Source organism: Hyla sarda, chromosome 8 (assembly GCF_029499605.1).
Source record: "Hyla sarda isolate aHylSar1 chromosome 8, aHylSar1.hap1, whole genome shotgun sequence".
In the NCBI taxonomy this organism is placed as follows: Eukaryota; Metazoa; Chordata; class Amphibia; order Anura; family Hylidae; genus Hyla; species Hyla sarda.
The window spans coordinates 179,134,610-179,154,064 of NC_079196.1; the positions used below are offsets into that span (position 1 = coordinate 179,134,610).

A 19,455-nucleotide genomic window follows, 5' to 3' on the forward strand; every position below is an offset into this window, starting at 1 on the left:
GTGCTGACATATACCAGGGTGGAGTCTAGTGGTTAAAGGGGTACTCCGGTGGAAAAGATTTTTTTTTTTTTTAAGTCAACTGGTGGCAGAAAGCTAAACAGATTTGTAAATTTCTTCTATTTAAAAATCGTAATCCTTCCAGTACTTATCAGCTGCTGTATGCTTCAGATGAAGTTGTATAGTTATTTTCTGTCTGACCACAGTGCTCTCTGATGACACCTCTGTCCATGTCAGGAACTGTCCAAAGTACAAGCAAATCCCTATTGCAAACCTCTCCTACTACGGACAGAGGTGTCAGCAGAGAGCACTGTGTTCAGACAGAAAAGAAATTCAAAATTTTTTTTTTTTCCTGTGGACCATATAGCAGCTGATAAGTACTGGAAGGATTAATATATTTTTAAATAGAAGTCATTTACAAATCTGTTTAACTTTTTGACACCAGTTGATTTAAAAAAGAATGTTTTCCGCCGGAGTACCCCTTTAATAATCAGCACATAAATTTGGATCTGTAAACAATATAAGCGGTGAGTCTATGTTGGTTTTGGCCTTGAGGACACAGACAATTATTATTATTTATTTTTTTCCTCCTTGTTTTTTAGGAGACATTATTCTTTTATTTTTTCATCCACAGAGCTATGCAGGGGCTTGTTTTTTAGTTATTACCGATTTCACAACAAATTGCCACAGATATATACCATGTTACTATACCATGTAACAATTTTATTTTATTTATTTTTTGCGGGTTGGTTCCTGGTGGCACTGCATTTACCGCTGTGTGTACAGGCACTATAAAAGCAATCTAAAATCTGCTTGCAATTCTTTAAAATGAATACAATCAGTCTATTTATATGTGCAGACTGATCTAAAGTGTTTGTATAGATGTGATGTGTTTTGAACATACAGTATGAGGGAAATTTATCAAATCACGTGTGAGTTTTGGCCGTTATTAGTCCACAAATGTCACGAAGAAAGGGGCAGATGTGCGCCAAATTAATCAAATGGCGCATAGACTTTAGTGAATCACCACAGAACTGCTCTACTTTAATCTGATTAAATGTTGCAGAGGAATGGCGCAGTGGACAATTGTATCAAATATTGCACAGACCTTAAAGGGTACCTCTCATCAAAAAAACTTTTGATATATTATAGATTAATGTATGCAGAATAACTTTACAATTGCATGTTATTAAAAAATATGCTTCTTTCTATTTAATTTTCCACTTTGAAGAAATGACCACTAGGGGTCTCCCTACCAGTCCTGGCAGCAAGCATTTCAGACTCATGCTGGAGTCCTAAACACTACGGGCTGCCAGTCTGCTTTGTTCACAGCCTGTTTGGCTGTGAACAAAGCAGGCTGGCAGCTCTGAGTGTTTAGGACTCCAGCATGAGTCAGAAATGCTTGCTGACAGGACTGATCGGGAAAAATACAATAGAAAGAAGCATATTTTTCATTAACATGCTATTGGAAAGTTATTCAACATTCATCAATCTAAAATATATCAAAAGTTTATTTGATGAGAGGTACCCTTTAATGGAATTGTCGTATAGAGCCATTTCGATTGACCTGCCCTGTGATAACTTCTAAATTGGACATTTCACAAAAAGTTGCACGTAATAAATCGGTGACCACTGCACAAAGTGATCTAAGTAAGAACACTCACTTCATGGTAATGATGAAAGGAAATGAAATTTCCCTCTGTGTTAACTGAATCTAGACAATACTATGTCATTACTTTTTCAGGATTTGAAGCTTTTTTTTTTTTTGTTGCATTTACTTTTTAACCTCTTCCTGTAATTTATTTTTCTAGATCCCATATTACAGGGGAGAGAGGATCACATTTGACGTTGCTCCATCCAGGCTGGATTTCACCGTAGAACACGACAGTCTTAAATTAGAGGTAGAATCACAATCCAAATTCCCATACCCCATCTGCTTTACTTTGTCCTCTTATAGTTACATTGTGTTAACCTGACATGCTGTACAAGGGAGGTGAAGGAGAAGCAGCTTCAGCACTGATGCCTCTAGGTATTCGTATGTACTTTGCTATGGATTTCCACTGATTGAGTCCGCACCAATTAAGTCTGTAAAGTGCGTAAAACTTCCAATGTAGAAATGACAAAGAAGACGGCACTCACCATACAGTAGCGAAGACTTTAATGCCACAGTTGGTGCTTAGCGAACATCCAGAGGCAGAGACAATGAGGACGAGGGGTATGCAGGACAGACTGTTTCACGCGACACATGCGCTTCCTCTAGCCGAGATACCTGACATGTTGGTGGGATGTGAAATGTAATCTACTAGTTTTCCCTCTAATAATTACTGTAATGACTTCATAGACATCTACCTTAGAGGGAACTGTTGATTTATAGCAGCAAACAATCTCCTATATGACTCCTAGAGGAGTCCCATGGTGGCCATATGTCCTAGGCCAGTGGTCTCCAAATTCCGGTCTTGCAAAACTAAAACTCCCAGAATGTCCAGGCAGCCAACATTCTGGAAGGTGTTGTTTTGCAACATCTGGGGGCCACAGTTCCGAGACCACTACCCTGGGGAAATGTTTGTCACACTGAGACAGGTTTCTAAGTTGTTCAGTGAAACAAATTCAAATACACTACTGTATCTTACTTTCTTGTCTTTCTGGAGGACATCATATCTTGTTAATGCTTGCTATTTTGGGTACATTCAGACGAGCCAATCCAAAGCGTATTTTACACTGCGGATCCGCCGCCGAAGGACCACAACAGGGTGCCTTTAGATATGCCTGCTCGGAGCAGCTTTACGCCGCTATGAGCAGTTACACTGCTGTGATGTGCGAATCTCTGTGCATGCGCAGTGTACTCGCACACATCGCAGCCACTCCCCCTGCTCCCTGAGCTCGGCCGAGAGCAGCTGCGACATGCGATTTATACTGCACGCGTGTGCAGCGACCCGCACTTTGCAGTGTGTCTGCTCGTAGGGGCGTATTGCCACTCTGAGCAGGCACTGTTGTGAGCCAGGTACTGAGCCTAGTACACAGTAAAGGGAGCACCATAATCCCTTCAAATAGCTTACCGGCTGAAAGTCACCCCTCTCCTCTGTTAATTCCATATTCCAAGGGTGAGCCATCCGTTTTAAATTCGCAAGTAACCCCTTTAATATGTTCTTGTGATGATTTCAGGATTAAACAGATACTCCACTGCTAGACATCTTATCCTTTATCCAAAGGATAAGATGTCTGATTGCGGGGGTTCTGTTTGTTTAGAAAGCTGGGTTCCTGTGGCAGTGCTCGTGATGTCACTGCCACTCCCCCTCGTGAAGTCACACCACGCCCTTCCATAGACATGAATGAAGGGGGTGTGATGTGGCATCACAAGGGGGCGTGCCTGTGACATCACGATCACGGCCTCCAGCTCCAAGCGTTCTGAACAAAATGTTCAGAATGCTGGAGCACCGGAGTACCCCTTTAAAGGGGTTATTCAGGAATAGAAAGCAAGAGCTAATTTCTTCCAAAACAGCACCACTCCTGTTCTCAGGTTGTGTGTGGTATTAAACCTATGCTCCATTAACTTCATTGGAAATGAGCTTCAATACTACATTGAAACTGATATGAGTTGCGCGGTTTGTGGAGTCAGCCATGTTTTTCTAATCCTGAACTGCCTCCTTTTTTTTTTTTCTTATAAACCTACATACAAGAACCATAAAGAGACACTTGACACTAAACCTACAATAGAGGAACCATAAAGAGACACTTAACAAAGGTGTTCAGAGACACAGTGCAAAAGCATGTACAATAATAATGCCACAATGTCATGTACCTGACTAAAAATATAAAATTAAACAGTCAAACAAAAAAGAAATAAACATTTGTTGTGCATTTCTTTACCATAATGAGATTAATAAACAGACAAGACAAGGGGTTACCAGGGGTGTATAAGCCATCAAACACGATATATAAAAGTGTTCCATGGCCAGACAGAGATCATAGTACACAGAGAGCAATCCGCGCCCTCCCGCTCCCACCCTGGACGACCTCTATAATGGCATTTTGTTTTTTCTTTCCATTAAATATTTTATGTGTAGTTAACACATTATTTTACATTTTGTACCCAGACAAGTGTGTGTGTTTTATTTACTAGTATTGTTTCTACTAGTTTTTGTAAATAATTGCATTTACTTACCTTTTTTTTTAGCCGGTCTTTCATGTCATGGGATTTTCCGTCACTGGACGCGTACTGAACGGGCCAGAAGGTGAAGGTGTTGCGGACGCTGTTGTTACTCTCAACAACCAGATGAAAGGTAGATGCAGGATGTGACTTGCAGCACGTTTATGGATTCTTTGACAGATCTAGTATAGTTGACTCTTGCTTCTTCATCTTTATTCTGCAGCTACATGGATATGGTTTTGTTGCAGAACTTTACAATTTTAGATGGAAACCGACTGCTTGTTCACCTGCAGTAAACCTAATACACAGGGTCATGGTGCAGGTGAACCGGATTAAAATATAACTTACTCAAATTGATGCCTTCATCATGAGATACAAAAAGTATTAGGGTCCCTTACTGATATGCTAATCTTTCTCTCTGTTCCCATATGCCCACCCACCTCACGCTCGCACGAGTCCTCCTTAAATATTTATTAGGTGGGCGGGCATATGGAAGCCAAGGGGATGGAGGTAGGAAAGCTCTGTATGCTGGCTCTCGCCTCCATTGCACAAAGGACGGCATTAGCAATGGACCCTAATACTTTTTGTATCTCCTGAATGGCTGCACCAAATGTAGTAAAGTGTATCTCATTTTATACCAGTTCACCTGCACTATAACCCTGTTTATTGTGTTAAAGGGGTACTCCGGTGGAAAACATATATTTTTTTTTTTTCCTCAACTGGTGCCAAAAAGTTAAAGATTAGTATATTATGTCTATTTAAAAATCCTAATCCTTCCAGTACTTATCAGCTGCTGTATGCTCCAGAGGAAATTGTATAGTTCTTTTCAGTCTGACCACAGTGCTCTCTGCTGACAGGTCTGTCCATTTCAGGAACTGTCCAGAGCAGGAACAAATCCCCATAGCAATCCTATCCTGCTCTCGACAGTTCCTGACATGGACATAGGTGTCAGCAGAGAGCACTGTGGTCAGACTGGAAAGAAATTCAAAAAGAAAAGAACTTCCTGTGGAACATACAGCAGCTGATAAGTACTGGAAGGGTTAAGACTTTTTAAATAGAAGTAATTTACTAACTTTCTGGCACCAGCTGATTTAAAAAAAAAAAAAAAATGTTTTCCACCGGAGTACCCCTTTAAGTGCGGGTAGAACCAGCTGTCAGTTTCCCTTTTTAAAGGAACGTTCTATTGTTATGGCCAATCCTAGGATATGTCATCACTTCCTGATATTTGCGTATCAGACTTCCACATGTGGTCCGTAAGAAGCTACTACAGTGCTTGTGAATCCCTCCAGGGCTCCAGAACAAAGATCCCTTTGGCTCCCCCCATTAACTGTGTTTTCCAACCAGTGTACCTCCAGCTCTTGTTAAACTACAACCCAATCTAAAACCTATCCCATCTTGTTTGGATAGGGGATGCGTTTTTTTTCCACATAATTCTCCTTGAATGTCCATGATCACCCTCTATTGTGTGTGTGTCTTTCACATTTTTCACTGATGGGTTTATTACCCGTAGATTCAGAATTAGCACTGGTTCACAGTTGAGCTCATGGTGAGCTTTTGTTTATCAATTAAAGTCAGTCTTAACAAGCAGAGCTGCAGAATGAAGAATTAGAAAAGTCCAATCATTATTATGAATTTCAGCTTACTTTAGACTCTCTTATCTTTACATAGTTATGACTAATGCTGATGGATCCTTCCGTCTGGAGAACATGACTGCCGGTACATACAGTATTGATGCACAAAAGGACCATATATTCTTTGATACACTCACTGTGAAGATTGCCCCAAACACTCCGCAGCTTGCTGATATCATAGTGGCAAGGTAAGACATCCTGGAGATTACTGCTAAGTATTTTAACAGTCTTGATGTCTTTTGGATAAATTATTACTTCTTTCTGTTTCCAGATTCAGTGTATGTGGAGACATTTCCATCACAAATTTCCCCGAAAGTATTAAGACGATGAGTAAATACAAAGTTATATTGACTTCACAAGACAAGGAAAGGGCATCTGTCCTGACCACAGAATCGGATTCTCATGGAGCCTTCTGCTTCCAGGCTAGAAGAGGATCCTATAATATAAAGGTAATGAAAGTGTCTATGCTAAGGCCTTGTTCACATCATGGTAGAGCCAGTAAATGTTGTGTTTATTGTAAAGAAAGCTCCTATTGATGCGGCTCCATTCTCCTGACAGAGGCAAAAAAGTTAGTGTTTTGTCACTTTTGGGGGCAGTATTTGTTTACTAGACAAAAATGCTTCTTTCTCCTGTTATCAAGCTTCCTCCTTCTCCACCCTCTCCTGTAAGGCTGTATTCCACTCTAAAAAACAGCTCAGCTTTGTCCTATGTCTGCAAGACAAGTAATACAAGTCTATGGAGGGGCAGGGAGGAAGCTCCACCCACCAGCTCTGGGAGAACTGCAAATTAGAAATAAAACATGCAGAGTGGAAAACAAAATAAAATACCTTATACAAGTTATAATTTTCTGAAATAGTGCTGCTTCTCATGTACACAAATCAAACATGGCAGCTTATCCTGAAAAGTCACCTAAAAATAACAAGTACGCTTTATTCCACTCCTGGTTTTAGAATGGATTCAAAATAAAAGTAGAGGTTGAATCTGTTCTTTATTTTATTTCATTTATTATGATCCACATCTGGTTTTGGGGTCAAAACTGCACAGTAGAGATGAGCGAACTTACAGTGAATTCGATTCGTCACGAACTTCTCAGCTCTGCGGTTGCTGACTTTTCCTGCATAAATTAGTTCAGCTTTCCGGTGCTTCGGTGGGCTGGAAAAGGTGGATACAGTCCTAGGAAAGAGTCTCTTAGGACGGTATCCACCTTTTCCAGCCCACGGGAGCACCTGAAAACTATACGTTTTTAACATTTCATTCCATTATGAATAAAGTTTTACTTGTTTGATTTGAAATTCCAAGAAATAAACTGTGCAAAGTAAATAAACAGTATAATGAAAACCGGATGGAACCGTACGCACATAAGGTCCTGTACGGTTCTCATTGACTCCCATGTTAAAAAAAAATATATATAAATATACGTTTTCGATATGGTTTTTCACCCGGACCAAAAACCGTGGTAGGCTACGATTTTGGGTACAGGAAAAAAAAACTGATAAAACCGTACAGGATGCAAAACGGACACAACCTGATGCATTGTTTGTCATACGGTTTTCAATGGAGAGTCAATGCATACGGTTTTCAATACGGTCCCATATGGTTTTTAAATTGAAAACTTATACGGGAACTGTATTGCAAAAACGTGGTGTGAACCCAGCCCAACTCTAAAATAGGGTTTTCCAACCAGGATTCCTCCAGCTATTGCCCAACTACAACTCCCAGCAGGCTGGGAACTGTAGTTTTGCAACAGCTGGTGGCACCCTAGCTGGCAAACACTGCTCTAGAGCAGTGGTCTTCAACCTGTGGACCTCCAGATTTTGCAAAACTACAATTCCCAGCATGCCCGGACAGCCGTTGGCTGTCCGGGCATGCTGGGAGTTGTAGTTTTGCAACATCTGGGAGGTCCACAGGTTGAAAACCACTGCTCTAAAGTATCCCATCTCACAGAGGCGGTAAAGGCTCGCCACAATTCGCTTGTTTATGTACATTGATTAGAGATGAGCGAACTTACAGTAAATTCGATTCGTCACAAACTTCTCGGCTCGGCAGTTGATGCTTATCCTGCGTAAATTAGTTAAGTCTTCAGGTGCTCCGGTGGGCTGGAAAAGGTGGATACATTCCTAGGAAAGAGTCTCCTAGTACTGTATCCACCTTTTCCAGCCCATGGGAGCACCTGAAAGCTGAACTAATTTATGCAGGAAAAGTCATCAGCTGCCAAGCCGAGAAGTTCGTGACGAATCGAATTTACTGTAAGTTCGCTCATCTCTACTGCACAGCAAAGCTGCATGTAAGTTTAACTGTAAGAGCACCATCAGGTTAGGTTCATACTATTCCATGTGCAGCAGAATCCCATTGCTGTCAGTAGGATTCCGCTGCACAGTGCACACTTCAGAATTTTATCCGCTGAAATTCCACTGTGAAACAAGATAAGTGTACGTAAATTAAAAACCATTACAATTTCATATTATCAGGTCACATAGAATAGAGTTCACACATATGCAAAATTGTATTTATGTACATCATATTCAACCATACATCTGTGACAAAAATTTAGTCTTTACAATTTCAAGAATGAAGCATAGTATCACATCCAATTCACAATAGTATAGATAACTTCCTAAATATTTTTCTATAATTTTTCCTCTGATAACCAATCCCATCCCCTCCCCCACAGTATGGAAAAGAAAGAAGAAAAAAAGAAAAAAAAAAGGAAAACCTTAATTAGAATTAAGTTAACTCCTCTTCCCCAATCTTCCAAGATCTTAGCTTTTTTTATGTTGAAGCCACCCCCTTTATCTTTCGATGGCATCTCATATTTTTTGATTCTTTCTACTAGTAATTCCCATAATGGAGGGGATATTCTTAAAAAAAATAAAATAAAAAAAAATTCCTAACTATTAAGAGTGCTCCAATAAAAAAAAAAAAAATTTAGACACCAATTTAATTTCTCTATTGGCTCCATTGGGGGACACAGACCTTGGGTATATGCTGTTGTTGCTAGGAGACTTGACACTAAGGAAACCAAAAAAGTCGGCTCCTCCCAGCAGGATATACTTGCCTACAGAGCCTGAGGTAATCAGTTTTAGCTTAGTGTCTGCAGGCGATGGACACTGTTCTGGGGTTTTCCCCAGACTTGGTCTAACATTTTTTATTTTTCCAGAATAGGGACGTTTAGTTTCTTATTCCCTTTTATTTTCCTTTTTTCAGGTGGGGACTCAGGAACATAGCGTTCACTGTTTCCCCATTTGCGATTGAGGGGGCACAGACATCGTGGATGAACTGTCAGCCCCCTCTCGCCAACGGCCAGCGCCTGGGATTGTACCTCATGGGTCCGGGACCCCCACCTTTCCCTCGTCGTCTCGCTTTTCAAGCCCGGCATGACGCAGGTGACAAAAGCTGGCTGAAGACTTAATGACTGAAGACTTCATCAGGTGAGTTCTTCAGATTAAGGTGAGTATCCCCCCCCCCTTTTTCTTTCAGGTGTCAGGGGCTTGCAACCTCTGGAGACCCCCTGTTTTGGTCCCACTTTTTATTAAATCTAGTTTGGGGTCCCTATTAGGCAGGGGCTCCCTACCACTTTATTGGGGGAACTCAGGGGGCTGGAGTCAGTGGTGTAGGACTGTTTTTCTGCATTATTTCACTTTATCAGTCTCTTCCTTCTTCAGCAGCCGCGGCTGCCTTCTCACTCCAGCCTTTCTTCTGTGCTCCGGCCGCGTTGTGTGCCGACGCGTTCGGGGCGCAGTTTACTTTCACTTTCGCATCGGCTCGCTGGCGCTTTCGCCCGCTCCCGTTCCCCTGCACTTACATATGCTTCGGGGATTGGAGCGGGCGCCATTTCGGACGCTGTTCCAGAAGTTTCCTTTCAACATGCCCATCCGGCACCCAAGATGTTCAGCTCCCATGCTGAATTTGAAGCATTGCTGGAGTCTGCCTGGAGGCACCCTGACAAGAGGTTTCAAGAAACAAAGATAGTTCAAGCGCGTTATCCCTTCGCTAAGGACCTCATTGCCCGGTGGACTTCACCTCCTACGGTGGACCCACCAGTCTCCCACCTATCTAAGGCTACTACCCTGCCTTTGCCCGATGCTGCTTCTTTTAAGGATCCAGCGGACAAAAGGGTGGAGACCTTGGCAAAATTTGCCTTTGAGGCTGCGGGTTCATCTCTTCTCCCTGCTTTTGCCTCTGCCTGGGTTTCCAAGGCCCTTACGATCTGGGTTTCCCGACTCCGTCAGGGCATTTCTTGTGGGGCTTCCTCGGAAGAACTGGCCGACAATTCTCCTGCTTCTAAAGTGGGAGATTTTCTATGTTCTGCTTCCATGCAGTCTGCCCGCTGTGCTGCTTTTGCCACGGGTAAACTAGTGGCTCTCTGTAGATCCGCGTGGCTCAAAGCCTGGGATGCGGACGCAGCCTCTAAATAATCTCTCACTGAGCTTCCATTTACTGGCTCTCGGCTTTTTGGTAAGCGCCTAGATGAGATCATCTCGGAAGCCACGGGAGGGAAGAGTTCTTTATTACCTCAAAATAAGGCCTGCAGTACTGCTTCCCGACATAAATCTACCTCCTTTCGGACCTTCAGGGTCACAAAGGGGGCCTGGCACGCACCTTCTCGGGACAAAAAGGCTCCCTTCTTCCAGACTCTCCTATCCTGGAAATCAGATAACCGTTCGGGCTGCTTTGCGGCCAAGGCGGGACCCACGAAAACCCACCTCTGCCTGTAGGGACGCCCCCACCCGCAGTTTTTTCTCGGGTGGGAGGTCGTCTGTTGCTCTTCCGGGATGTCTGGACCACGCATGTACAGGACTCCTGGGTCAGAGATGTGGTATCCAACGGTTACCGGATCGAGTTTGCCTCTCTTCCAAAGGATCGCTTTTTCCTTTTCCGAGCCCCACGGTCTCCCTCTCTGGCAAACGCTTTTCGGGGTGTGCTTCATTCCCTCCTCATTGAGGGGGGTTATTGTCCCGGTTCCTCCCAAGGAACGTTTTCAAGGTTTTTATTCCAACCGCTTTGTAGTTTCCAGGAAAGGGGGTTCCGTACGCCCCATCTTAAATCTAAAGCTCCTCAACCGGCATCTCCTCCTGTGCCACTTCCGCATGGAGTCTCTCCGTTCGATCGTGGCGATCATGGATCAGGGGGAGTTTCTTTCCTCAATGGACATCAGGGACACCTACCTCCATGTTCCGATTTTTCCGGGACACCAGCGGTTCCTCTGCTTTGCTGTCCCGGAGGGACATTTCCAGTTTGTGGCTCTCCCCTTCGGCCTTGCCACAGCTCCGAGGGTATTCACCAAGGTCCTTGCGCCGGGGATCGGCCTACTACGGATGAGGGGGGTCTCAGTGATTCCTTACTTGGATGACCTTCTGATCAAGGCTCCGTCCAGAGACCAGAATTTAGAGAGTCTCACCCTCACTCTTCAGGCCCTGTCTCGCTTTGTTTGGTTGGTCAATCAGGACAAGTCCAACCTATCCCCCACTCAGTCCTTGGTTTTTCTGGGACTTCAGTTCCACACCCATTCCGCCCGGGTTCACCTCCCGCCGGTCAAGCGGCTGACCCTTCGTATACTCGGGAACCCTTCCCCAGTGTCCATTCGCTTTTGCATGGAAGTCCTGGGTCGGATGGTGGCGGCCATGGAGGCCGTTCCCTTCGCTCAGTTTCATTTTTGACCTCTTCAACTCGCGATTCTATCCCGGTGGGACAGGTCTCCCTTGTCCCTCGATCGCAAGATTGTACTCCCTGGGACATCTCGCCGCTCCCTTCTGTGGTGGCTCTGCTCCCCCCTACTTCTTCAGGGGAGCTCCTTCCTGCCCCTCCATTGGCTGGTTATCACGGCGGATGCCAGCCTTTCGGGTTGGGGGAGTGTTTTCCGAGACCGGACAGTCAGGACCTTTGGTCTCCCAGAGAGACACTCTTCCCGATCAACATCTTGGAACTGAGGGCAATCTATCTTTGCCTGTTACATTGGGAGATCCTTCTCCAGGGCCGCCAAGTTCGTGTCCAGTCGGACAACTCCACTGCGGTGGCGTACATCAATCGCCAGGGCGGCACTCGCAGCTTGTCGGCGATGGACGAAGTTTCCAAGATTCTTCTCTGGGTGGAGCTCAGGGTTCCGGCCATCTCGGCAATTCACATCCCAGGCGTAAACAATTGGGAAGCGGACTTCCTAAGCCGGTCCTCTCCCGACCCCGGCGAGTGGTCCCTTCATCAGGAGGTATTTGCAGAAATCTGCAACCTCTGGGGAACTCCAGATGTGGACCTCTTTGCATCCCGCCGCAACCAGAAGGTTCCCCTCTTTGTGTCGAATTCGCGTGACCCCCGTGCTCTGGCAGCGGATGCACTGGTGATTTCTTGGTCGGGGTTCGCCCTACCTTATCTGTTCCCTCCTCTTCCTCTCCTTCCCAGGGTCCTGAGGAAGCTCAAAGCGGAGGGCATTCCCACCATTCTTGTGGCTCCAGATTGGCCTCGGAGGGCGTGGTACGCCAACTTCATTCGGCTCCTGGACGACGTTCCGCTGCGCCTTCCGCTTCGTCCAGACCTTCTCTCTCAGGGTCCCCTGTGCCACCCCAATTTACTGTCGCTGCATTTGACGGCGTGGCGGTTGAGACCGCGGTACTAAGGGTCAGTGGCTTTTCAACACAGGTGATTCGCACCATTCTCAAAGCGCGCAAGCCCTCTTCTGCGAAGATATACCACCGTATCTGGCGGTCTTATTTTCGTTGGTGTGAATCTCAATTTCTTTCTCCAGTGGTGTTCTCCCTTCCCCGACTCCTTTCATTTTTGCAGTCAGGGCTGGAACAACAATTAGCTCTCAGCTCTTTAAAGGGTCAAGTTTCGGCCCTTTTCATTCTTTTCCAATGCCCTCTGGCATCTGATTCTCATGTTCTGACCTTCCTTAAAGGAGTGGCCCACGCGGCTCCGTACCTACCTGGTCGTCCTTGCACACTTTTTACTAAATTCTACCAGGTTCATACCTTTGCATCCGCTGATGCTAGTCTGGGCTGTTGCAGGTGTTGTAGGCGGCGGTGGCCCAGCCTGCCCCTTGATTGTTTTCCGTGCCCACCCTAGGGACGGCTTTGGTACGTCCCAAGGTCTGTGTCCCCCAATGGAGCCGATTAGAGAAAAAGGGATTTTTGTCTTACCGTAAAATCCTTTACTCGGAGGATCCATTGGGGGACACAGCTCCCGCCCTTTTCTTTGGTGTTCCGGTTTTGGTTACCTGTCAGAGGGTGTGTTCAGTTAATTTTTTTGTTCTGGTTACCTCGGACTGGTCTTGGTTTTCTGCCTCTCTGTCCTCTCCTACCGCTTGGGGACTAAACTGATTACCTCAGGCTCTGTAGGCGGGTATATCCTGCTGGGAAGAGCCAACTTTTTTTGGTTTCCTTAATGTCAAGCCTCCTAGCAACAACAGCATATACCCAAGGTCTGTGTCCCCCAATGGATCCTCCGAGAAAAGGATTTCACGGTAAGACAAAAATCCCTTTTTGCACACCTTCTGTTCCCTGAATATTGTCCAATTTTCCAAGTTAACATTTAGACGCTCCCTTATTTTTCGGACAATTTCATCCCAAAGACCCTTTACTGCTGAACATTTCCATAGAAGGTGTTCTAATCCAGCATCACCCATTCCACATCTTGGACATTCTTAAACCACACTTAAACAGGCTCTCAGGGGAAAAATACAGTGTATGAATGATTTTAAACTGAATTATTTTAATATACTGAAGCCATAGACACTTATCGTCTATCCCCTATTCCATCAGCACCCTCCAAATCTCCATCCTGAATATTTCTGCCCAGAGATTCCCCTCTCTGAACCTGGCCATAAAAATGTATTTCTCGGTCGCTCTTCATTGGGGGACACCAATACTGATGGGTATATGCTCATGCCACTAGTAGGCGCTGACACTAGAAAAAGAAAGTCTGCTCCTTCCTGGCAGGATATACCCACCCACTGGAAGTGATGTAACCAGTTTTAGCTAGTGTCAGTAGGAGGTAAGAGACAGGTCTCGGAGCTCCCCAGACCTGGTCTATTATTTTCTTGTTTTCTAGTTAAGTTTGTCTAGTTAGGTTCTTTTTCCTTTATTTTTCTAGGTTGGGTGACAGGAGCATGGCGCTACCTGATCTCCCACATGCGACAAAGGGGCACGGTGCATAAGAGTATGGGCCGTCAGGCCCTTCTCACAAATGGCCAGCGCCTGGAGGTTGTACCCTGGGTCTGGGTCCCCCACTGCCCCTGCTCACCTCGCTATGGCAGCCTGGCATGATGAAGCATAGCCATAAGCTGGTTGAAGACGCCTGGCTGAGTATAAGAAGATGGCGGCTGCAGGTGAGTATGTAGCGGCCCCCCCCCCCCCTTGGTCTGTCATAACTGTTTTTATCAGTTTAATATCTGCAGGGTCCCTTTCCTAGGGACTGTATTTGGGGCCACTTTATTTGCTTCAGTCGCCCTGTAAGGTGACCTGCTATAAACTAGGTATGCCTCTGGCGTCCCTAATTTCTGCAGGGTCACTCTGTCAGGGAGCGTATGCGTATGGTGGGTTGTTGCCAGGTATTTCACGATCCCTTGGAAACTACCGGGGATATATTCAATACACGTTCTCCCCTACCATTGAGTGCCATGGCCGAATTCCAGTCCCTCCCTACCGAGGCAAGACACTGGTCAGGTGCTCTTGCAAGGGATTTTGCATTCCTGTCTGTTGCTAAGGACGCTTTTGAGGTTCCTCCTCTGTCAAGTCCTCCAGCCATACATCAAGGGGGTGTCATACCATATGATTCCCTCCTCCACAGGCTGGCGCATCCGCTGGTAGTGCGCAGGATCCCCACATCCATTGCAAGCTCTCTGTGGAAATCTCCCTGCATGGGCATGGATTGGACCTGGTGTCGATATATCCCGGAAAGTAGTCTTGCCTGTCACTCATCTCACAGCTGCCACGTCCGCGGCTGACATTCCGGTACCCCACTTCTAGTGCGAGGTAGTCGAAGGAGTAACCCGTTGTCTACTATGGACCCATAGCAGTAAGCCAGACAGTGGTATGCGTGGTTTTCTCCGCCGCCTGTCAATCATCACACAGCTGATGTATCTGCGGCCATAGTTCCGGTACCCCACTGCTGTGCGAGGTGTACGAAAAAGTGACCCAGCTTGTCCTATGGACCATAAACGGGGTGACGGGGACACAATCCACGCCCCTCAGCCTCCCCCAATCTCCCAGGGGGGCGGGAATACTATCCTTGGCTCCTAGGCCTCCCCTTCCTCCCACATGTGACAGAGGGGCACAGTAATTGCCTATCTGCCTATCTTCCCCTTTTTGCCAGCACCTGGAGGTGTACTTGTCTGCACGGTTTCTGTCACCATCAGCCTCCCATCTCAGGGCTGCTGCGGGCATGGCCAGGTTTCCCAGTCCTCACTGCTGGTGTGAGGAATCTGGATGTGGGTCCCTGCAGGTACACAGGACTGATGTCAGTCAGACTTTCATCTGCTGGGTCTCCTTCACCGACCGCCACGTCATCTGTTAGATCGGCCGCACTCCAATACCCACTTTCTGTGGGAGGGTTCGAAGGAGGTACGGTTGTTTACATAGTTTGCTACTAAGTCGGGTCAACCACCATAGACTAACCACACCGTGGACGGAAGTTCAAGGTGTAGTTCCGAGTGGGTCACCCCATGTTGCTCCATGGGCCCTATACAATGCACCACATACTGGTTTGCAGGTTTCCATACTTTACCAGGTCACTCTCTACATCACTGCCACTCTAACGACTGAAGGCTGGTAACCCACTTTTCAGTGTGTGGTTCTGCATGCGGGACCCGGTGTGGCCATGGTCCCTATGACAGATAGCCAGACACTGTCTGCATGGTTTTTCAATCCACCAGGTCACCACCCCCATTCTTGCCCCTCCCACGGCTGCTGTATGGTACCTCACTTTCCATGTGAAGTTCCGAAAAGAGTGTCTCTGTGGGTTCATCGGACCTTTTTATATATCTGTAAGTCGCACTGTGTCTGCATGTTTCCTGCCCCACATACATTCATCTCTTGCATCTGCGACAGCAGTCCTAGTGTGTGGCACCATTAGAAGATGGGGTGTGGGCATTTCACAGCAACAGCAGCACTCTGTTCCCCTTTCTAAGGGTGCAACATTGGTCTGCTAGGGGCATGGTTGTGACACACCATTGAGTGCTGAGCCTGTCTTCCATACTTCCGGACTTTTGGATGTCTGCGGTTTCTTTTGTGTCTGCAGTTTTGTACCCCACTTCTATCGTGAGGTAACCATGTCTGTGTCCCTACGTATGCTAAGGCCACACTGCACGTGTAGAGCCAGCCCACCTTCCCTTCTGTTCAGTGGGGTGTGCCTCGGGCCTTCCTGTGATCTTGTTTCCACAGGTCTGCGGCGGTTGAGCACCTCTGTTTTGGCATGGGGCCTGATTAGGCGGCACAGTAAGTTCAGAGCTTTTCGCTGTCTATGCTTGTGTGCTTACTGCCCACTATTGCAGCCTGGCTCTCTTCCTGTTTCTTGGTTATCTACTGCTGCTCAGGCAGCCTTGGCACTCGCCTCTGTCGGAGGGGTTTCTGCTATCATGTGTGGCTCGGCGACAGCCAGTTTAGCCACCGTCTGTTGTGTCCTGCCATTGCTCTCCTCCTCCCTCGGAGCAATCTCCCTGGGAGGGTGTGTTTTTCCTTCCCTTTGACAGTGTCCGTTGCGCTAAACTTACTGTCTTCTGGAGTAACCTTCATGGGCCCAGAATCTGGGAGTCCCAGCTGGGTTCCCTCTTGTTTCCCCCCTCTGTTCCCGTCCTGACGGGATGTTGCTTCGGAGTGCTCTGGTCCGCTCGGACCGCTGGGGTCAAAGACCGGTTAGTCTCCTTGTCTTGGACACTATCCTAGGATGCTGTGGCATGCCTTCTTTTCTAGGCGGCTCTCCTGGTTCTTTGTGTCTTAGTGATGGTTGAGGTCTCGGGCATGTGTAGTGATCCTGCCCAGACTTCTCCGCAATACCATTTGTGGGGCGGTCTTTCTGAACCACACTTTTTTTCTTGTCTCCACATGGGTTGCCCTGAGCATTTCACGGACGTTGGATTTACTCACTTTTCAGGTGTAAGTCTTCCAGGTGACTCGGGAACCTCCAATTTCTATGTGGGACGCTCCTGTGTTCCGGGATGCTCCTTTTCAGGGTGTTCTGCTCCTTTCTTGGCCTTCTTATTTTTACGTGTATTTCATGGATGTTGGGTTTACTTACTTTTCGGGTGTAAGTCTTCCAGATGACTCGGGAACCTCCAGTTCCCATGTCAGTCGCTCTGGTATTCCGGGATGCCCCTTTTTCAGGGCATTTTGCTCCTTTTCCTCCTTCGGAGTCTGTGTTTCCCGAGATGAAGGGCGTTGCGGTCATTAGGATTACCCCAGTAGAGCCAATTTTGCCTCCCGGGTGCTCGCGGCGGGCCCCTGGGACAGGTGTTTTGGGTCTGCAGATGTTCAGGTCATCGCACCAGGCCTTTCTAGAGCCGGTTTCCCTCTTTCTCTTTTCAGGTGGTTTTTGAATCGGTAGACTCTGGATGGGGTTCTCTTGTTGTGCCCTTTTCCATTTTTGTTTTCTAGCCAGGCTAGCCTTCTGTCTGGTTCTGTGTTGCTTGGAGTTGATTTCCTACCTCCTTCCTGGATGGTTCCGGACCATCTGGCTTCCTAGTCGACCTTTTCTTGTCTCTATATGGACCATAGGTTTAGAGTCTCTGGAGAGGACGGTCCCTTCCTTTTGCGTTCAAGTCCATCTCCTTGGAGGATCTTCCAGGAGCCCTTTTTCTAAGCCTCAGTTTTTTCTGGCCCGGGATCTCATCCGCATGCCTTATGGACAAGGGGGTTCAGTCTCTGGACTGATTCCCTTTCTCTGGTGGTTGTGCCCCCCTAAGGGGACTGCTTTTGTACGTCCCATCAGTATCGGTGTCCCCCAATGAAGAGCAACCGAGAAAAGGTGATTTTTTTTTTTTTGTTCTCCCTATAAAATCTTTTTCTCGTAGCGTTCATTGGGGAGGACACCGCACCCACCCTTATCTTCATTTTATAAATTTTTTTGTCCGGATATTCTTTTCCGGTTCTTGTTTTTTTCAATTTTTTTTTATCCGGGATTCTTTTCTGGAGTCCTTTTTGGCCATATTTCTTTGTTGGCTTCTCCTACTACTTTGTGACAAAACTGATTACCTCACTTCCAGTGAGCGGGTATATCCTACCAGGGTTTTTTCCTGTTGTCAGCCCCTCCTACTGGCAAGAACAAATACCCATCAGTATCTGTGTCCCCCAATGAAGTCTACGAGAAAGAGAGCGATTTTACGGTGAGTACAAAAAATCTTTTTATTTTTTTATTTTTTTCCTGTTTGGCATCAGAAAAGAAAAAAAAAAAAAAGAAAAGAAAAGAATCCTAAATCTATGAAAACACATTGATGTAGTTCATTCTTTCTAAAGTGATGTCCCTTTTTACAGGTCTCTATTCCAGAAGCTGAGGCTAAAGCTGGGCTGGCATTGAAGCCGGCTGTGTTCCCTGTGACTGTAACAGACAAACCTGTAATGGATGTGTCATTCTCCCAATTTATGGCTTCTGTTTCTGGCAAAGTATCTTGTCTTGGTATGTATAATACACAACAATGACACTGTATATTACACTAAATAAAGACAATTAACTTTTTTTTATAAAATGCTGTAGAAGTTTACAGGATTTTTTTTTTTTTTTTTGTATCAATTTCTCTTGGATCTCAAAATTCCTGCCTGCAGTCATACAGCGGAAACCTTATTATTGTAATAGGTTACAGTACAGATGCTGGGTATAGTAGTTATCCCAGCACCTGTGCATCCATCTTGTCATCATGGACAGATTCCTGTCCATTTATTGCAAAGTTGTCCCTTATTTAAAAGATGGAGATAACTGTTCAGTGTGTCCCCCCCCTGATCATTGTCTCCCCCCCCCCCCCCTCCATCGTGAGAACAGAGACTTGAGTCTCTTGATAGAATACAGCCATAAATTGTATGTGTATTGTAATATGCCTATTTTAATTAAATTTTTTTTTGCTTCTTTAGATATATGTGGGGATCTGACTGTAACATTGCAGTCTGTGAGTCGACAGAGAGAGAAACGTTCTGTACAGGTCTCCAGCAGAACAGAGGGAGTGACTTTCACTTTTGAGGACGTTTTACCTGGCAAATATAAAGGTAGAGAGGTGTATAATGACTTTAGTTGCCTCAAAGCTTATTAAGAGGTTCTTGCTAATACTTTTTTGTCGACTGATATATGTACTGCATATATATATATATTTTTATATATATAAATATATATATATATATATATATAAAATATAAAAATTAATATAGCTTATATGTAATTTGTGTCTATAACCAGATTTAGTTAGATGTTAAAGTGCATCCGTGTACCCAATGTCAAAAAGATTGGGAGTAAAATAAAATTAGTATTGATACCAAGGCATTTTTGTACAGTACTGATAAGACTATGTTCACACAGCGGAATTTGTGTGATTGAGTCCTATTGATTTCAATGAGATTCTGCTGCACAATGCACAGGGCAGAATTCCGGATCCAGATTCCGGCATCTGCAGAAACAATGAACCTGGTTATTGTTTCTGCGGATTCCTCTTGGAAATGCATTGCCAAATGGTCCTTGTGCAGATGGAACATGCAGATGTGCTCAATGTGTTTT

General features: G+C 45.6%; 1 protein-coding gene across 1 annotated transcript in view; it reads left to right on the forward strand.

Annotated features, from left to right (window-relative positions):
* The window catches only part of LOC130285506 (BOS complex subunit NOMO3-like), a 105,941-nt gene that overhangs the window by 25,971 nt on the left and 60,515 nt on the right, over window positions 1–19,455 (forward strand). The window contains exons 9-14 of the mRNA XM_056536985.1: window positions 1,809–1,898; window positions 4,172–4,277; window positions 5,813–5,963; window positions 6,047–6,224; window positions 18,231–18,372; window positions 18,822–18,953. Coding sequence (XP_056392960.1) covers window positions 1,809–1,898; window positions 4,172–4,277; window positions 5,813–5,963; window positions 6,047–6,224; window positions 18,231–18,372; window positions 18,822–18,953 — 799 coding nt within the window. The remainder of the gene's footprint in view (window positions 1–1,808; window positions 1,899–4,171; window positions 4,278–5,812; window positions 5,964–6,046; window positions 6,225–18,230; window positions 18,373–18,821; window positions 18,954–19,455) is intronic.